The 13,270-nt window shown below is 48.2% G+C and overlaps 1 protein-coding gene across 1 annotated transcript in view; it reads left to right on the top strand.

The window, feature by feature from the left end:
• The first annotated feature begins 485 nt into the window (after window positions 1-485).
• PRR5 (proline rich 5) overlaps window positions 486-13,270 on the top strand; it is a 53,298-nt gene continuing 40,513 nt past the window's right edge. The window contains exons 1-2 of the mRNA XM_010176357.1: window positions 486-616; window positions 12,091-12,171. Of these exons, the coding sequence (XP_010174659.1) occupies window positions 486-616; window positions 12,091-12,171 (212 nt within the window). The remainder of the gene's footprint in view (window positions 617-12,090; window positions 12,172-13,270) is intronic.

Below are 13,270 nucleotides of genomic sequence, written 5' to 3'. Positions count from 1 at the left end.
GGGAGAGGTTGAGAGGTGCCAGCAGAGCCCCCCCCACCCCCTGAGCCTCTGGAGGGGCCGAGCATTTCCCGGGACAGGTGGATCACGCCACTGCCACCCCGCTGGGCGAGACCCCCCGGGTGGCGGTGCCCGGGGACGAGGAGGGGACACTGTCCCACTCGGGGCAGCTGCTGGGTGCAAACGGAGGGAACTGCTCGCATTGCTGCCGCTGCCCCAGCTGCGCGTGTGTGTGTGTAAACAGGATGGTGTATCTGTAGCCGCCACGCTACAAACACACATTTGACCATGAGGACTCTTCGCAGGTTGAAGTTCATGAGTTCGCCCAGCCTCAGTGATCTGGGCAAGAGAGAGCAGGCAGCCTTGGATGAGCGGGGGACCCAGCAGCGACGGGCCTGCTCCAACGCTACCTGGAACAGGTAAGGTCTCGCGCCACGTGCCGGCTCCGGTGTATCTGTAGCCGCCACGCTACAAACACACATTTGACCATGAGGACTCTTCGCAGGTTGAAGTTCATGAGTTCGCCCAGCCTCAGTGATCTGGGCAAGAGAGAGCAGGCAGCCTTGGATGAGCGGGGGACCCAGCAGCGACGGGCCTGCTCCAACGCTACCTGGAACAGGTAAGGTCTCGCGCCACGTGCCGGCTCCCCTGCCACCTCTCCGCGCTCCCGCGATTAACGTGCCGGTAGCCGCTCTGTCACCCGGCAGGCTGGGCTGCCCTGCTCCCCGCTCGGCAAGCTCACAGCACGTCGGGCTCCTGCCTTAGTGCGTTCCACGCACCGGAGCTCGAGTGTGAGCAAAGCACGGGAGCGGCTTTTTCCCCATCGCTGGTACCTTCCTCTGCAAGCCGACAGCAAAGAGTCTTGCCTGCAGATGGCTCAGCCTGCTCTGCCTTGGCACAGGAGAGGATTTATTTTAAAGGGTCCGAGCTACAAATATGTCTTTGTGTCTATCTAGATATTGTCATTCAAGGTTGAGTTGGTTTATTTTAGTTTTTAAAAATTCACTTATACCCAACTATTAAAATACATTATTTTTATCTGCATAACTCTAGATACTGCTGGTTGTTGATACAGGTATGACAAAGTCTGCTCAGTTTACTCACATTGATACAGATATCTCTCTGTGTCTGTGTGCACGCAAGCGCATGCGCTTTGGACAGGGAAAAATAAGCCCTGATTGTTTTCTTTATTGTGTTTATACATCTGAATTTTATTATTTGGCAAAAAAAAAACCAACCCCATGCAAACATTTTGTTGAGAATGTGTCACTTAGCACAGATTTCAGAAAGCACCTTAATGACGGTTCTGGTGACACTCTGAAAGATGAGTCTTAGTCTCTAAGTCGTTAGGAATTATGTTCTTCTGTCCTTTTTGAAGATGAAGTGTCATCTCCTGGGTCACAGCTTGGAAAGTGTCATTTGTAATGTTTTGTAACTGTATGGCGGTACAGCTGTAGGAGGAAAAATACCAGTGAACTATAGACACCTTTATTAAATGTATTTGAGTTCAGAGCAATAAAACCCCTGTAAAAGAGACACTGGCACAGGTTGCCCAAGGAAGTTGTGGATGCTCCTCCCTGGAAGTGTTTAAGGCCAGGTTGGATGAGGCTTTGAGCAACCTGGTCTAGTGGAAGGTGTCTCTGCTGATGGCAGGGGGGTTGGAACTAAATGATCTTTAAGGTCCCTTCCAACCCAAACCATTCTATGATTCTATGATTCAAAATACCCCATCTCCTGTCCCTCTCACCACTCGATTTGTGGTTTCATGCCTGCATTATCCATTAGTTGTTTGATGCCAGCAGCACACCAAGCGCTGGAACTGTACCAGTCACAAAAGAGACCACGTTTCTGCTTAGATATCGTGCTGTTTGTGTGACCCAGTTGTACCCCCGAGGTCTGGGTGATGGTGGTAATTAAAGGCTTGATTGGGCCGCCTTGACTCCTGCCAGCTGGGGCTTCCCTTGGCCAGCAGCCCCGCAGGAAGCAGCAGGGAGTAAGATACTCTGTGGTGTGAACCAAGGTGACAGAACACAGTCCCCAAAGCCCTTTTGTGGCAGCGTACTGACAGCTTCTGTTGGCGGGGATTAGCGTTTCCAGGTCTTGCTTGCGGGGAGGGAGCCGTGGAGGTGGATGCAAGTGGAGAGCAGGTCAGGCACCAAGCTTGCTGGGACGGGGAGAGCTCCAGGCTTTGGGGCTGCTGATCCTCAAACCAGAGGGTTTTCCTAAGTGAGGTGGAGGAAGAGTGAGTTATTTTTAACTTGGGCAGGACAGGTGTAGCTCTGGCCAGAAGTGGCTGCCGATCAGCGAGCCAGACTTCTGCGCATTTCATCCCGACGCTTGGACAACTGTCCCATTGCCTGATCCTGGAATAGATGTGTGTCCACGAGTCATTCTGTCACCTCTTTTGCGTGAACTCATCCTAACTGTGCCTCCCTGCCACGGGTTGCCTTTTCCTTGAGCAGCTGTCGCCAGGCCATCCCTAGGGTTGGTGGCACTAGCCTCCGAAACACCTTGGGAGCACTGGCAGAGCGACTGTCGTGCGGTGGCAGGCCAGGTGATGCAGGTTCTGAGGTGGTGGTGCTGCCTGGGCAAATGGGAGGCCCTGTGTTTCGTACTTCATAGTGCAAGGCTTTCTCTTGAGCAGAAGGGAGAGGGAGGGTAATTCTTTCAGAGACAAAAAGGCTCATATGCTCTCGGTTTTAAGAAAGTCGGCTATTCTACAGGCTGTAAAACTGGATCTTATCCTTAGGAAAGCAAGGGCTTAAATGATGTTGGGTTAGTCGTATTAAGAAGTTATCTGCTGTAGCTTCTGCCTGTCACCAGTGTGTCCCCATCCTGGCGTGTGTAACAGGGTCTGCTCTCGAAGGAGTCAGTGTTCAGCTCTCTTGGAGAGACAGTAACATCGATGTCACACACTGGGCATCTAAACTTTGACTCACTGGAAATCTCGGATGAGTTTTGAAAATCTTGGGCTGTGGAAGGTAGTTTTTATTTTTCCTCTGCAAGATGAGAACACCCCAGCAGAGGACTGGCATACCCTGCTTTGGTTTTGGGGCATATTTGTTCTCCCAGACGAAAGGACTGCCGGTGCTGTTTCATTCTGTGCAACATGGAGTGTAAAAGCTTGCTGATCAAGGAAGTCGAGGTGCAGCAGCAGAGCTCTTCCCTCTCGCTAAGCCTGGCTGTTCTATATTTAAATGTCTGCTGGTTTCTTGCCTAACGTTAGCAGCTGTGCTTGGGTGTGGCGTGTGTGGATCTGCTTCTGAAAGAGGCTTTGAACCAAGTTCATCCAAACTGATGCGGGGACAGGTGAAGCACAAGCCCATGGCAGGCCCTGCTCCACATGAGGCTGCTCTGCCCATCCCATCCCATCCCATCCCATCCCATCCCATCCCATCCCATCCCATCCCATCCCGCGCTGACTGTCAGCCCTTCGAGGTGGAGCAAGGCTGCTGCCCCTTGGCCCTGCTGAGGACGGTGCTGAAATGCTGCCGAGCTGGAGTTTTGCTGGTGGGGTCTTCTGCAAGGTGGGGTCTTCTGCAAGGTGGGGTCTTCTGCAAGGTAGCAGCTCTGTCACCGGGGGCTCCTTCGGAGGAAGATGTGCAGCTCTCCTTCTGCAGTCAACTTGCGTGCGGCTGCAGTCTGGCTGCCCAGCGATGTCCCCTCTGCCACCTCTGCTCTCTTCAGACCCGTCTCAGCCCTCAAACTGTTTATAGCAGGGGATGCCTGCTGATTTCTGACACCCAGGGAGGGCAAGCTGCCTGCGGGAGCTTAATGGCAGTGTTCAGTGTGCAGGGGCATGTAGCACTCGGTGCCAGCAAGGAAGGACCCTTCCTCCCCAATAACTTTCCTTCACCTCCAAACTAAAACGCTGTAAAACTACTCAGACACCGTTAGATCAAAGGGAAATCGGTGCCAAGCTGCTGTCTGCTGCTATGCAAATTAGACATTATATCAGGGCTTTTTCTGAGCTTGCTTTCCCATGAACCCCAAAAGATCTGTGCAGCAACAGACCAGCGGTGCATGTTAACTAGCAACCAACAGCAACGTGGTGGAACAATACGGTTTCGTTACAGCTCACAGAATTGGCATTGGATTAAAATAGCTTAGATTTTTTCACTAGCATTGTCTTCAGTTCCTTTTCTCCCCCCCTCCCCTTTTCTGCTTCAGGCAAAAAATGAAGGCTGAATGCTGACTAAACCAATTGGACTGAGAAACCCAGGGTTTTTAATCTTGAGCTTGCGAGCCATGGGGGCCCCTCGCGGGGCACAGAAGATCCATGGTGAGGTTTTCGTTCTGACTGAGCTAGCACAGCCTGTCCCTCATCAGGAGCTGGTGCTGTGAGCTGTGCTGCGGGAAACCCTCTGGTCACAGACACTTGGATCCTCCCTCCGTGGTGTAAGGAAATGGGGAAAATTCACAGAAATGTGAACGAGAAGGAGATAGCAAAGAAAAGGCAAAGAAAACAGAGATGAGATGCCTTTGACATTAATGAGATCAGCAGTAAATCCAAGGAGACATATGGAATCAAAAAGAGTTTTATGGTTTGGGCTGATTTTTACAGGGTTGTAATAAGTACAATAACTTGCTGTAAAGTAATTTTTACAGTCATGGGAACCATATTTCATCTTCTAATTAAAAATGAATGTTTTTTCACATCACAGGGAGGCTTTTCTAGTGGAGAAAACATTCCAGACCAGCATATTTTTCTCCTACTTGTACTTGGAAATTTTCTTTCTTCCAATATTTAGTGTTTATTTAGAAAGATTTTGAAATATTTCTGCCCGTTTGAGGATCACCTTCTTTGTCCTGACACTTTATTTGGAGCCCTCTTTAGGGCATTTGGCCGTGTGCATGCGTGGGGGGCAGACAGAGCAAGGCTACAGGGTGGGGAGGAGGGACAAGGTGGGGTGAGGTGGACTTCCCAGCTGGTCAGACCACCACTGACACCATGGAGCATGTGCCAGCCTTGACTACAGTCATAGGAAGTGGTGGGGGTGGTGGAAAATCACTGCTCCCCATCGCCCTCCAGACATCTTTATACTTGCTTGGATGCAGGTATAGTTGGAAGCCAAAATCTCTTTAGTCCTACACTCTGTGGAGATAATAACTCTTGGTAACACTTCAGGGAAGTCCCTTCACCTGTCTGCCTCAACTTCATGCGTAAGAGTAGTGTTTATAGCTGCTGGAGTTTGTGAGCTAATGTCTCTCAAACTCTTTGAAGATGGAGTTTTGCAGACCAGCTTATTTTCACTTGTATGATCCAGCTCATAATTGCAGCCAATCCCTCTTTGCTGATTGCTTTCCTTTGGGTGGAAGTTTCAGAGACATAAGTGAGCTAGCAGCTGCAAGCTTGTTTTGAAAAGGTCAAGGCTTCATGGAGAGCCTGTGGAGTTGCAGCTGGACTGAAGGTGTCCTGAAAATGGGCTTTTCCCAATTGGATTAAATTAATTGAGAAAAATGAGGTTTTATTGTGGAGCGAAGGTGTCTTCGAGGAGATTTTGATGCAAGTATATCAGGTTAATTATTGTTAATTAGCTATTCCTGTAACTGTCCAGAGGAAATGAGCCCAAAATCACTTAGGTCCTTTTGAAAATGAAAATACTGCCTTTAACTACCCGGTTCACAGAGCATTGTTTTTGCATATGGACTTCACTTGAAGCTCTGGAAAGGGGAGGATTTGCAAACACTAAATAAAAAACTCTGTTTTCACCCTTGCTGTTTGCAAGGGAAGGTAGTGACTGCTTCAGAGAACCAGCATTACCTGTGTGCTGTGCACGAGTGAAACCGTGGGCCACCCCACCTGCTGTGCCAGGAAATGCTGAGCTGGAGGGCTGTGGCCACGGCCAAAGCAAACAGGTCAGGATTCAGACAGAGGCTTACGAGCTGAATTTTGCAGTTAGAATCATAGAATCATAGAATGGTTTTTGGATTGGAAGGGACCTCAAAGATCATCTAGTTCCAATCCCCCTGCCATCAGCAGGGAGACCTTCCACTAGATCAGGTTGCTCAAAGCCTCATCCAGCCTGGCCTTAAACACTTCCAGGGAGGAGCAGCCACAGCTTCTCTGGGCAACCTGTTCCAGTGTCTGACCACCCTCACAATCAAGAACTTCTTCCTAATATCTCATCTAAACCTACCCTCTTTCAGCTTAAACCCATTTCCCCTTGTTTTGTCATTAATTGCCCTTATGCAAAGTCCCTCCCCAGCCATTCTGGAGCCCCTTCAGGTACTGGAAGGCCGCTATAAGGTCTCCCCGGAGCCTTCTCTTCTCCAGGCTGAACAGCCCCAACTCTTTCAGCCTGTCCTCATAGGAGAGGTGCTCCAGCCCTCAGATCATCCTGGTGGCCCTTCTCTGGACTTGTTCTGACTGGTCCATGTCTTTCTTATGTTGGGGGCTCCAGAACTGGACGCAGTATTCCAGGTATGTTTTGTTGGTATGGAGCCACTTAGGCAGTGGTTTCTGTTATGCAAAAATCAGAGTAATAGACCCCACCCTCCCTGTCTTGGCACTGGTGCTGTTGGGCTGGTTGGGAGCGTCGTCAGCGAGCGTCCAGCTTTGTGCTCTGGGGATTTGCACCTCGCAGATCCCTTTGTGCTGAAGTGAACAGCGGGGAAGGTCTGCGCTGTGCGTGCTGGAGCTGCCGTTCTCCACCTTTTGGGTGGCCACAGAGCAAGTCACAGAATCACAGAATGTCAGGGATTGGAAGGGACCCCGAAAGATCATCTAGTCCAATCCCCCTGCCAGAGCAGGAACCTAAATGAGATCACACAGGAAGGCGTCCAGGCAGGTTTTGAATGTCTCCAGAGAAGGAGACTCCACAACCTCCCTGGGCAGCCTGTCCCAGGGCTCTGGCACCCTCACTGGAACGACGTTTCTTCTGAAGTTTAAGTGGAACCTCCTGTGTTCCAGCTCACACCCATTGCTCCTTGTCCTACCATTGGGCATCACTGAGAAGAGCCTGGCTCCATCCTTGTGACATTCGCCCTTAACATATTTATAAACATTAATGAGGTCTCCCCTCAGTCTCCTCCGAGCTAAAGAGACCCAGCTCCCTCAGCCTTTCCTCATAAGGGAATGCTCCACTCCCCTGGAGCTGCCCTTCTCTGGAGGATCAGGCAACTCTAGAATGAGCAGTCTTTCCAAAGAGGTGAAGTTTCTTAGGCTGCTGGGTTGATTTTTGATGCTGTCAGTGCCTTCTTGGTTGTAGGTAGTTCTCGTTTGGCGATCAGCTGTGGTCTGTGGCAAGCGTGGGATAGATAAGTACAATACATTTCTCAAGCTGTCTAACATTTTGTCTTAATTTTTAAGGCAACCCTTCTCCCCAAAGATCCTAGTCTCTGCAGTTTTCCAATCCTGATTCCCCTCCTAGGGCCAACCTGCTCTAGCCGTGCTCCTCCCTTCTGTGCCCCCACGCTGACCTGAGAGAAGCCTCTTCCCAGGTGTTTTCCTGCCCCATTGTCAGTCTCGCAGAATGTCTTCTTCTAGCCATAGTCTTCAGCCCAAGCATGACCCATGGCACATGTTTTTATGGAAAGGTGCCTGCAGAGTGTATCTTAGTGCTTGGGTTCAGGTGAAATAATGCTGCCACAGGAATTTACCCCAGTTCATACCAGGTGAGGAGCTCATTAGTTGTTGTTGTGCTTTCAAGAACTGGCATAATCCCGTAACTCAGAGATTTGCCTTTTCTCGCAGCATGAGGGTGGCTGTAGCTTGTTCCAGAGGTGCACTGCTCAGGTGCACAGAGCTTCCAGGTCCCCCTTGTTCCAGCAGAAGGTACTGGTGGGGGAGTGTTAGAAACTGCTCGTTCCCTTAAGCGGGAGAGAGTGCAGTGCTGCAGGAGTAGGAGGTTACATCTGCTCTTCTGTGGAAAATGTGTCTGTTGGGATGATAACAGCAAAGCAGAAGCATTTATAACCCTGGAAATACAGTGTGAGGTCTGGTCTGGGTTGGAGACTGGAACCTTAATCAGTACCTGAGTGTGGCAATTCAGAAGCTGACCTTCTCTTTGGGCTCTTTTTTTGTCTCTGGTGCTCTGCTGTGTTCTTGTGCACCTTGGACACACATTTACACACACAGCAACTACAGGGGAGGTGTTCTGAATAATATCAGTGCATGAGTGCACCGATTATTAACTTTCATGTTGTCAGAGAGTTACAGAAGATTGTTTACAAGGCATTTCCAGTTCAGGTTTGCTATTAAAATATAAGTTTAATTACATACTTTATTGACTTAAGCCTCGGTGACGGCTGGTCGCAGGCAGAAGTAAAGGTGAGCCACCCACCTCAAGCATCTTGTAGGTCTGCTGTGTGTAAGCAGCAGCTCAGATTGTCTTTATACCAAAAGGTTAAAGACTAAAGCCTTTTAAACAATCATTCATTATAGAAGCCATAGCATCACTTTCATTTAAGCAAGGGCTGGGTTTGTTTTTTTTTCATTAGCTTAAGGTAAGTAAGAAGATTTAAGCTAGCTTTTTATTATCCTGACACCAGCTGATGCCACCGATAGCAGCCCCGTTGTTCTGACCTCTTCTTTGATGCCTGTGGAGCAAGTGGAGAGCCAGGTCTCCGCGGCCCTCCTGGGACTGCCCGCCTGCGCCCTGCAAGGGAAACGCTGCTGCCTGTGCTGGGAAGGAGAAGCTGCTGCTCAACGTAGTGGTGCCAAGAATTATTTTCCAGACAAGGCAGTTGTCCCTCACTACAAGGGAGATCCCAGACAGATTAAACACCATCAGAATGCTTTCTGTAGGCACAGTTCTACTACGTGCACAATAACTGATACGCTCACAACCTGTCCCTCTGTGTTCTTGTCAAAAAAGCTTGCTCTTTCTTATTTCTTTGAGGAATAGTGATTGGTCTGTTAAGCTGGAAAGAGAGAACCTCCCCCTCGTTTAGAAAGGAGTGCCAGAAAGGAGAGAGAGCATGCTGGCTTCTAGGAGAGATATTTAGTAATTCTTCTCTGCAGAAGGCTGGCAGGGAACATTGCAAAGTTCATTTCCGAATCAGAAGAGCGTGTAAAGACTGCTTGTTTTATTCACTACATTAATCGCACTTCGCATATTACTCATAATATGAAAATACCCAACTCTCTTCGCTGTGTACCAGAGACATTCAGCTGCCAGTTTTCAAATAATCGCAAATTGAGTGTGTCTGTGCGAGCCAGCCAAAATAAGCTGGGTTAGATCATGAGCATATGTCTGTGCACGTGGGTGTAGGGGAGAAAGAGGGACCAGCGCAGGGGGGTAGTGCTTAATGCCTTGGAGACATCACCAAAGGAGCGAAAGGGAGCAGAGGATAATGGTTCCTATCTTCAGGTGCTTGTGCATTTCTCCACAGTGGGTCACATCCTTCACCTGCCACTTTTGATTTCCTTTTTCCACAGATGTACAGAGCTGAGCTGTTCAGCGTTGTTGCATGCCTGCATTTCAAATCTCTCGGTGAAGAGCAGCAGTTTTACCTCCCAGCCCAGTCCTCTGCTCCCAGCAGGGACTGAAAGGGGTTGTCTCACCGTGGGCCTGGGAAGGTTTAACGTGGGTGCCTGAGGCTCCCAGGCACACTCCACTGCCGCTGGCAATGACATCCCCTCGCTGTGGGAGCAGCCACAAGTGGCTGGATCTGGCCCTGAGCCGACAAAGCTCATCTGCCAGTAGGAATCAGGCTTCCTCCCTCTGGAGACCTTAGGAACCAATGGCACCTTTAGCTCTTCTTCACAAGAGAGAGCACCATAAATCCTGGTACCTGGGTTGGGCAAATCTGGTCCCGGTTTTGCTTTCCAGAGCTCTGAAGCTGCCTGTTGCTCCATCGCACCGGAATCCAGTGCAGTGGGAGCAGGGGGAGGTCAGCTGCAAAGCTCTGAAAAGTGGTGTTGCAGAGTCACTGGTGGAAACAGATCCTCAGAAGGATGTGCATGGGGTAGCTTCTGATATCCAGAAGATCTTTTCATCAGATGTTTTAGGGGTGAGATTCAAGTCAGTGGCCCCCAAATACACCTTGTGAGCAACCCTGTGGCTGGTTGTTGCTACTCCTCGTTCCTGTTGAGTATGAGCTGGGATGTGGCATGCAGAATGAGAGTCACCCAAAGCGGGAAAACTTCTGCCCTGTGCCTTTCTTAAAATACGCCTTAAGTTGTTATCTCCCCTTCTCAGGTGCAACATTAAACAGGAAGAGCCACATGCCAAAATCTGTATTTACCCTTTGCAGTCAGTAGGATTTTGAGGGAAGAAGAAGAAAACAGTGACAATGATGGGATGTGATACTGCTATTGACAATCACACTCATCACTTTTGTTACGATTTTCGTAAATATATCTTAAAACACCCTTCAGTGGCCGGTGTCATCATCTTTATTTTACAGGAGAGGTGGAAGAGGCAGACAAAAATGAAGTAACTTGTAGTCACTGCCAGTGGTGGGAAGGGTTGTTTCAGTAGAAGCAGTTGTATTAGAAAGTGAGCAGCAGTAGTAGGAGTAGTGGAGTGGATAAAGGCTGCTTCCTTGTGTGTCATCGTCAGGAAGCTGCAGCATCTGTGTGCATGTTGAATAAAGGCTGAGCTCACCCTGCAGCATGTTCTTGGTTGCTAAAGGATATTCCTTCCACCCCAGCTGAAACCTAAAAGACCTTTATGTTTTGGGAACTTCCACTGCATAGTTAAATGTGGTACAAGTCGCCAAGTGGTTCCAGGAGTGGGGATGAGCTGACAGACAGAGGCACCACATGAGTCTTCTTTCCTTTTGGAGTCAAAGCTGTGAGGCTATAAAAGTTGGCGCTGGGTTGGGGAAGAGGAAGGAGACCTCTGCTCCCTTCTCCTACTGCTGGAAGAGGTTTGATCTCGCCTTTCACTGGCATTTCTTTACCTTTGTCCTCAGACCTAAGCTTAGTGATTTAGGCCATTTAGTGATTTAGTGTCATCATACTAATTGTGTCAGGTGTATTTCAGGAGCGTTTCAGAGCGCTAATTTCGGTAACCCTTTGAGGTGCAGTCTTGTTAAGTTCATGGGCCCAGTAAGCACCCTGCTAAGCACATGGATTGTCAGGTGCCTTTTGCCATTCAGCATCCTAGAATGTATGGGGCTGGTGGCCATGCACCCCAGGGATGGACAGCATTGGGTATGTGACTTTCTGTTGAGCTAGAGAACTTTGTGGTCTCAGTCCTGTCTTTGATTGTGTCTGATTGCAGCAGAGAGTCGCCACCTCTAAGCACATCTGCTTGCAGAACAGTTACAAATCACAAAGAAAATGAAAAGGGAGCATTTTTGTGGGACAGTCTGGCCTGTGCCAAGACTCTTGACCTTGTACCAAGACATTGCTGCCTCTCTCGCTCTCTGCCTCAGACACTCTCGACCTGTTGTTCTTTCAGCAGAGCCTTGGTTTTCCTTTAGCTGAAGCAAGAGAGTAAATCTTTGAGAAATGAGGAAGCAGTGATACGAAACAGTCTTTGTCACCAATTGCCCCTTTTCTCTTGTTTCATTTTTGAAAATGAATGAGAGATTGGTTGAATTGACTTAAACCTCGTAATTGTCTGGTGTTTATTTATTTATTTATTTTTTAAACTGACCATTCTTGTGCTTACATTCTAGTAAAGGGATGCTGTATTTGTGGGTTAAACTTCAGGTATAGTGTCCAGCCTGGATAAATGCTGCTTTGTTGATAAAGAAATGAAGTAACAATAGCTCAGACAACTACGTGCCAACAGTGCTGTGAATATCATCACTGATCTCAGAGTGAAGCTGTTGATCGTCTCTGTGGTGCACCATAGAGACAAAAAATATACTTTAAATACTTCAACTATACTTAATATATGAATATATTGAAAGTTATACTGAATATACTTAAAGTACCTGAATATATAAGCTTGAGTTTTCTGAAATGACTAACTTCAGATGTGCAACTGTTGAAATTACCAAGTAAAAACAGAACTAGTTTTCAAAGATGTCACCTGTTTTCTGGGCAATAATTCCCTTTAAGGCATCTGGGGTGGGGTACCAGCAGACATCTATGACTTATAAAAAGGTGCTGCAGTGTCTGGGCAGAGATGTGGAAGTGATCCTCTCCTACAACGGGATCGGGTGCTAACGCCTCCTCATGTCCTTTTCCAGTATCCACAATGGAGTAATAGCCGTGTTCCAGCGTAAGGGTCTCCCAGACCACGAGCTCTACAACCTCAATGAAGGAGTCAGGTAAGAGGCTGAGCTGTGTGCACGGTGTTATCAGCTAGTGTGCACAGTACTGTTTGCTGGCACTCAACGCTGGGAAGTTTCTACAGTGTTATTATGGGATGTTTTTCCCCGTGGTAGTTTGAACCAATGTGGTCAATGTGGCCTCAGTGAACAGCTGTTGCTGATGTGTGGCAGCACCTCGCTGGGATCCTCCTTCTGCAGAGGAGGCATTTGGCTTTGAGGAGGATGGATTATTTCAGAGTCTGTCTTGATGTACTGGATTGAAACTAAGGGAGGGAAAACCTGGACCTCTCTAGTAACACAGCCCTGTACCACTGCAATGATGCTGCCCTTTCCATAGGTGCCTGGCCTAGCTCTGAGGTGCTTCCCTTGCATCCACGGAGGATGTAAAGCCTCCGAGCACTCAGTGCGACACGACAAGGAAAGATGTCCTGCCTGGTGGTCTCTTACATCTATCTTCTCCTTCTGCACAGGCTGAATACGCTGTAGATGTTATAAATCTGCCTTGTCAGCACAATGACCTGAGTGACACAGTTTAAAGTTCCTATTTCTTCTCATGCTGTGATGGTGCCGTTCGCAACAGACTAAATATAGACCAGTCAGATGTATAATGGGAACTTAAAAAAAAAAAAACAAAACTTGAAATCTTACCATTTGAGTTATTCAAGTTACAGTTGCAAAGAAAAGTTTACCAAGAGATAAGCTGATACCTGGATTTACAGCACTTTACTTTCTACTGCTTTTTCTAGCACTTTTTATTACTTACTAAACCTTCTCTCATTGAAAAGGGCAAGGTAGCAGATTTCCTTTTAGAAATTTGTCCCAGTGCTTTGAAGGGTAAACAATGGAAAGAAAGCTGCACTTACAGAAGACAGACAGCTTATTACATTCCCTGGAGATAAGCTGATACCTGGATTTACAGCACTTTACTTTCTACTGCTTTTTCTAGCACTTTTTATTACTTACTAAACCTTCTCTCATTGAAAAGGGCAAGGTAGCAGATTTCCTTTTAGAAATTTGTCCCAGTGCTTTGAAGGGTAAACAATGGAAAGAAAGCTGCACTTACAGAAGACAGACAGCTTATTACATTCCCTGCCTG

This window comes from Antrostomus carolinensis, unplaced genomic scaffold, assembly GCF_000700745.2.
Source record: "Antrostomus carolinensis isolate BGI_N321 unplaced genomic scaffold, ASM70074v2 scaffold16999, whole genome shotgun sequence".
NCBI lineage: Eukaryota > Metazoa > Chordata > Aves > Caprimulgiformes > Caprimulgidae > Antrostomus > Antrostomus carolinensis.
The sequence above is the reverse complement of the archived record's forward strand: the minus strand, read 5'-3'. Positions and strand labels throughout refer to the sequence as shown.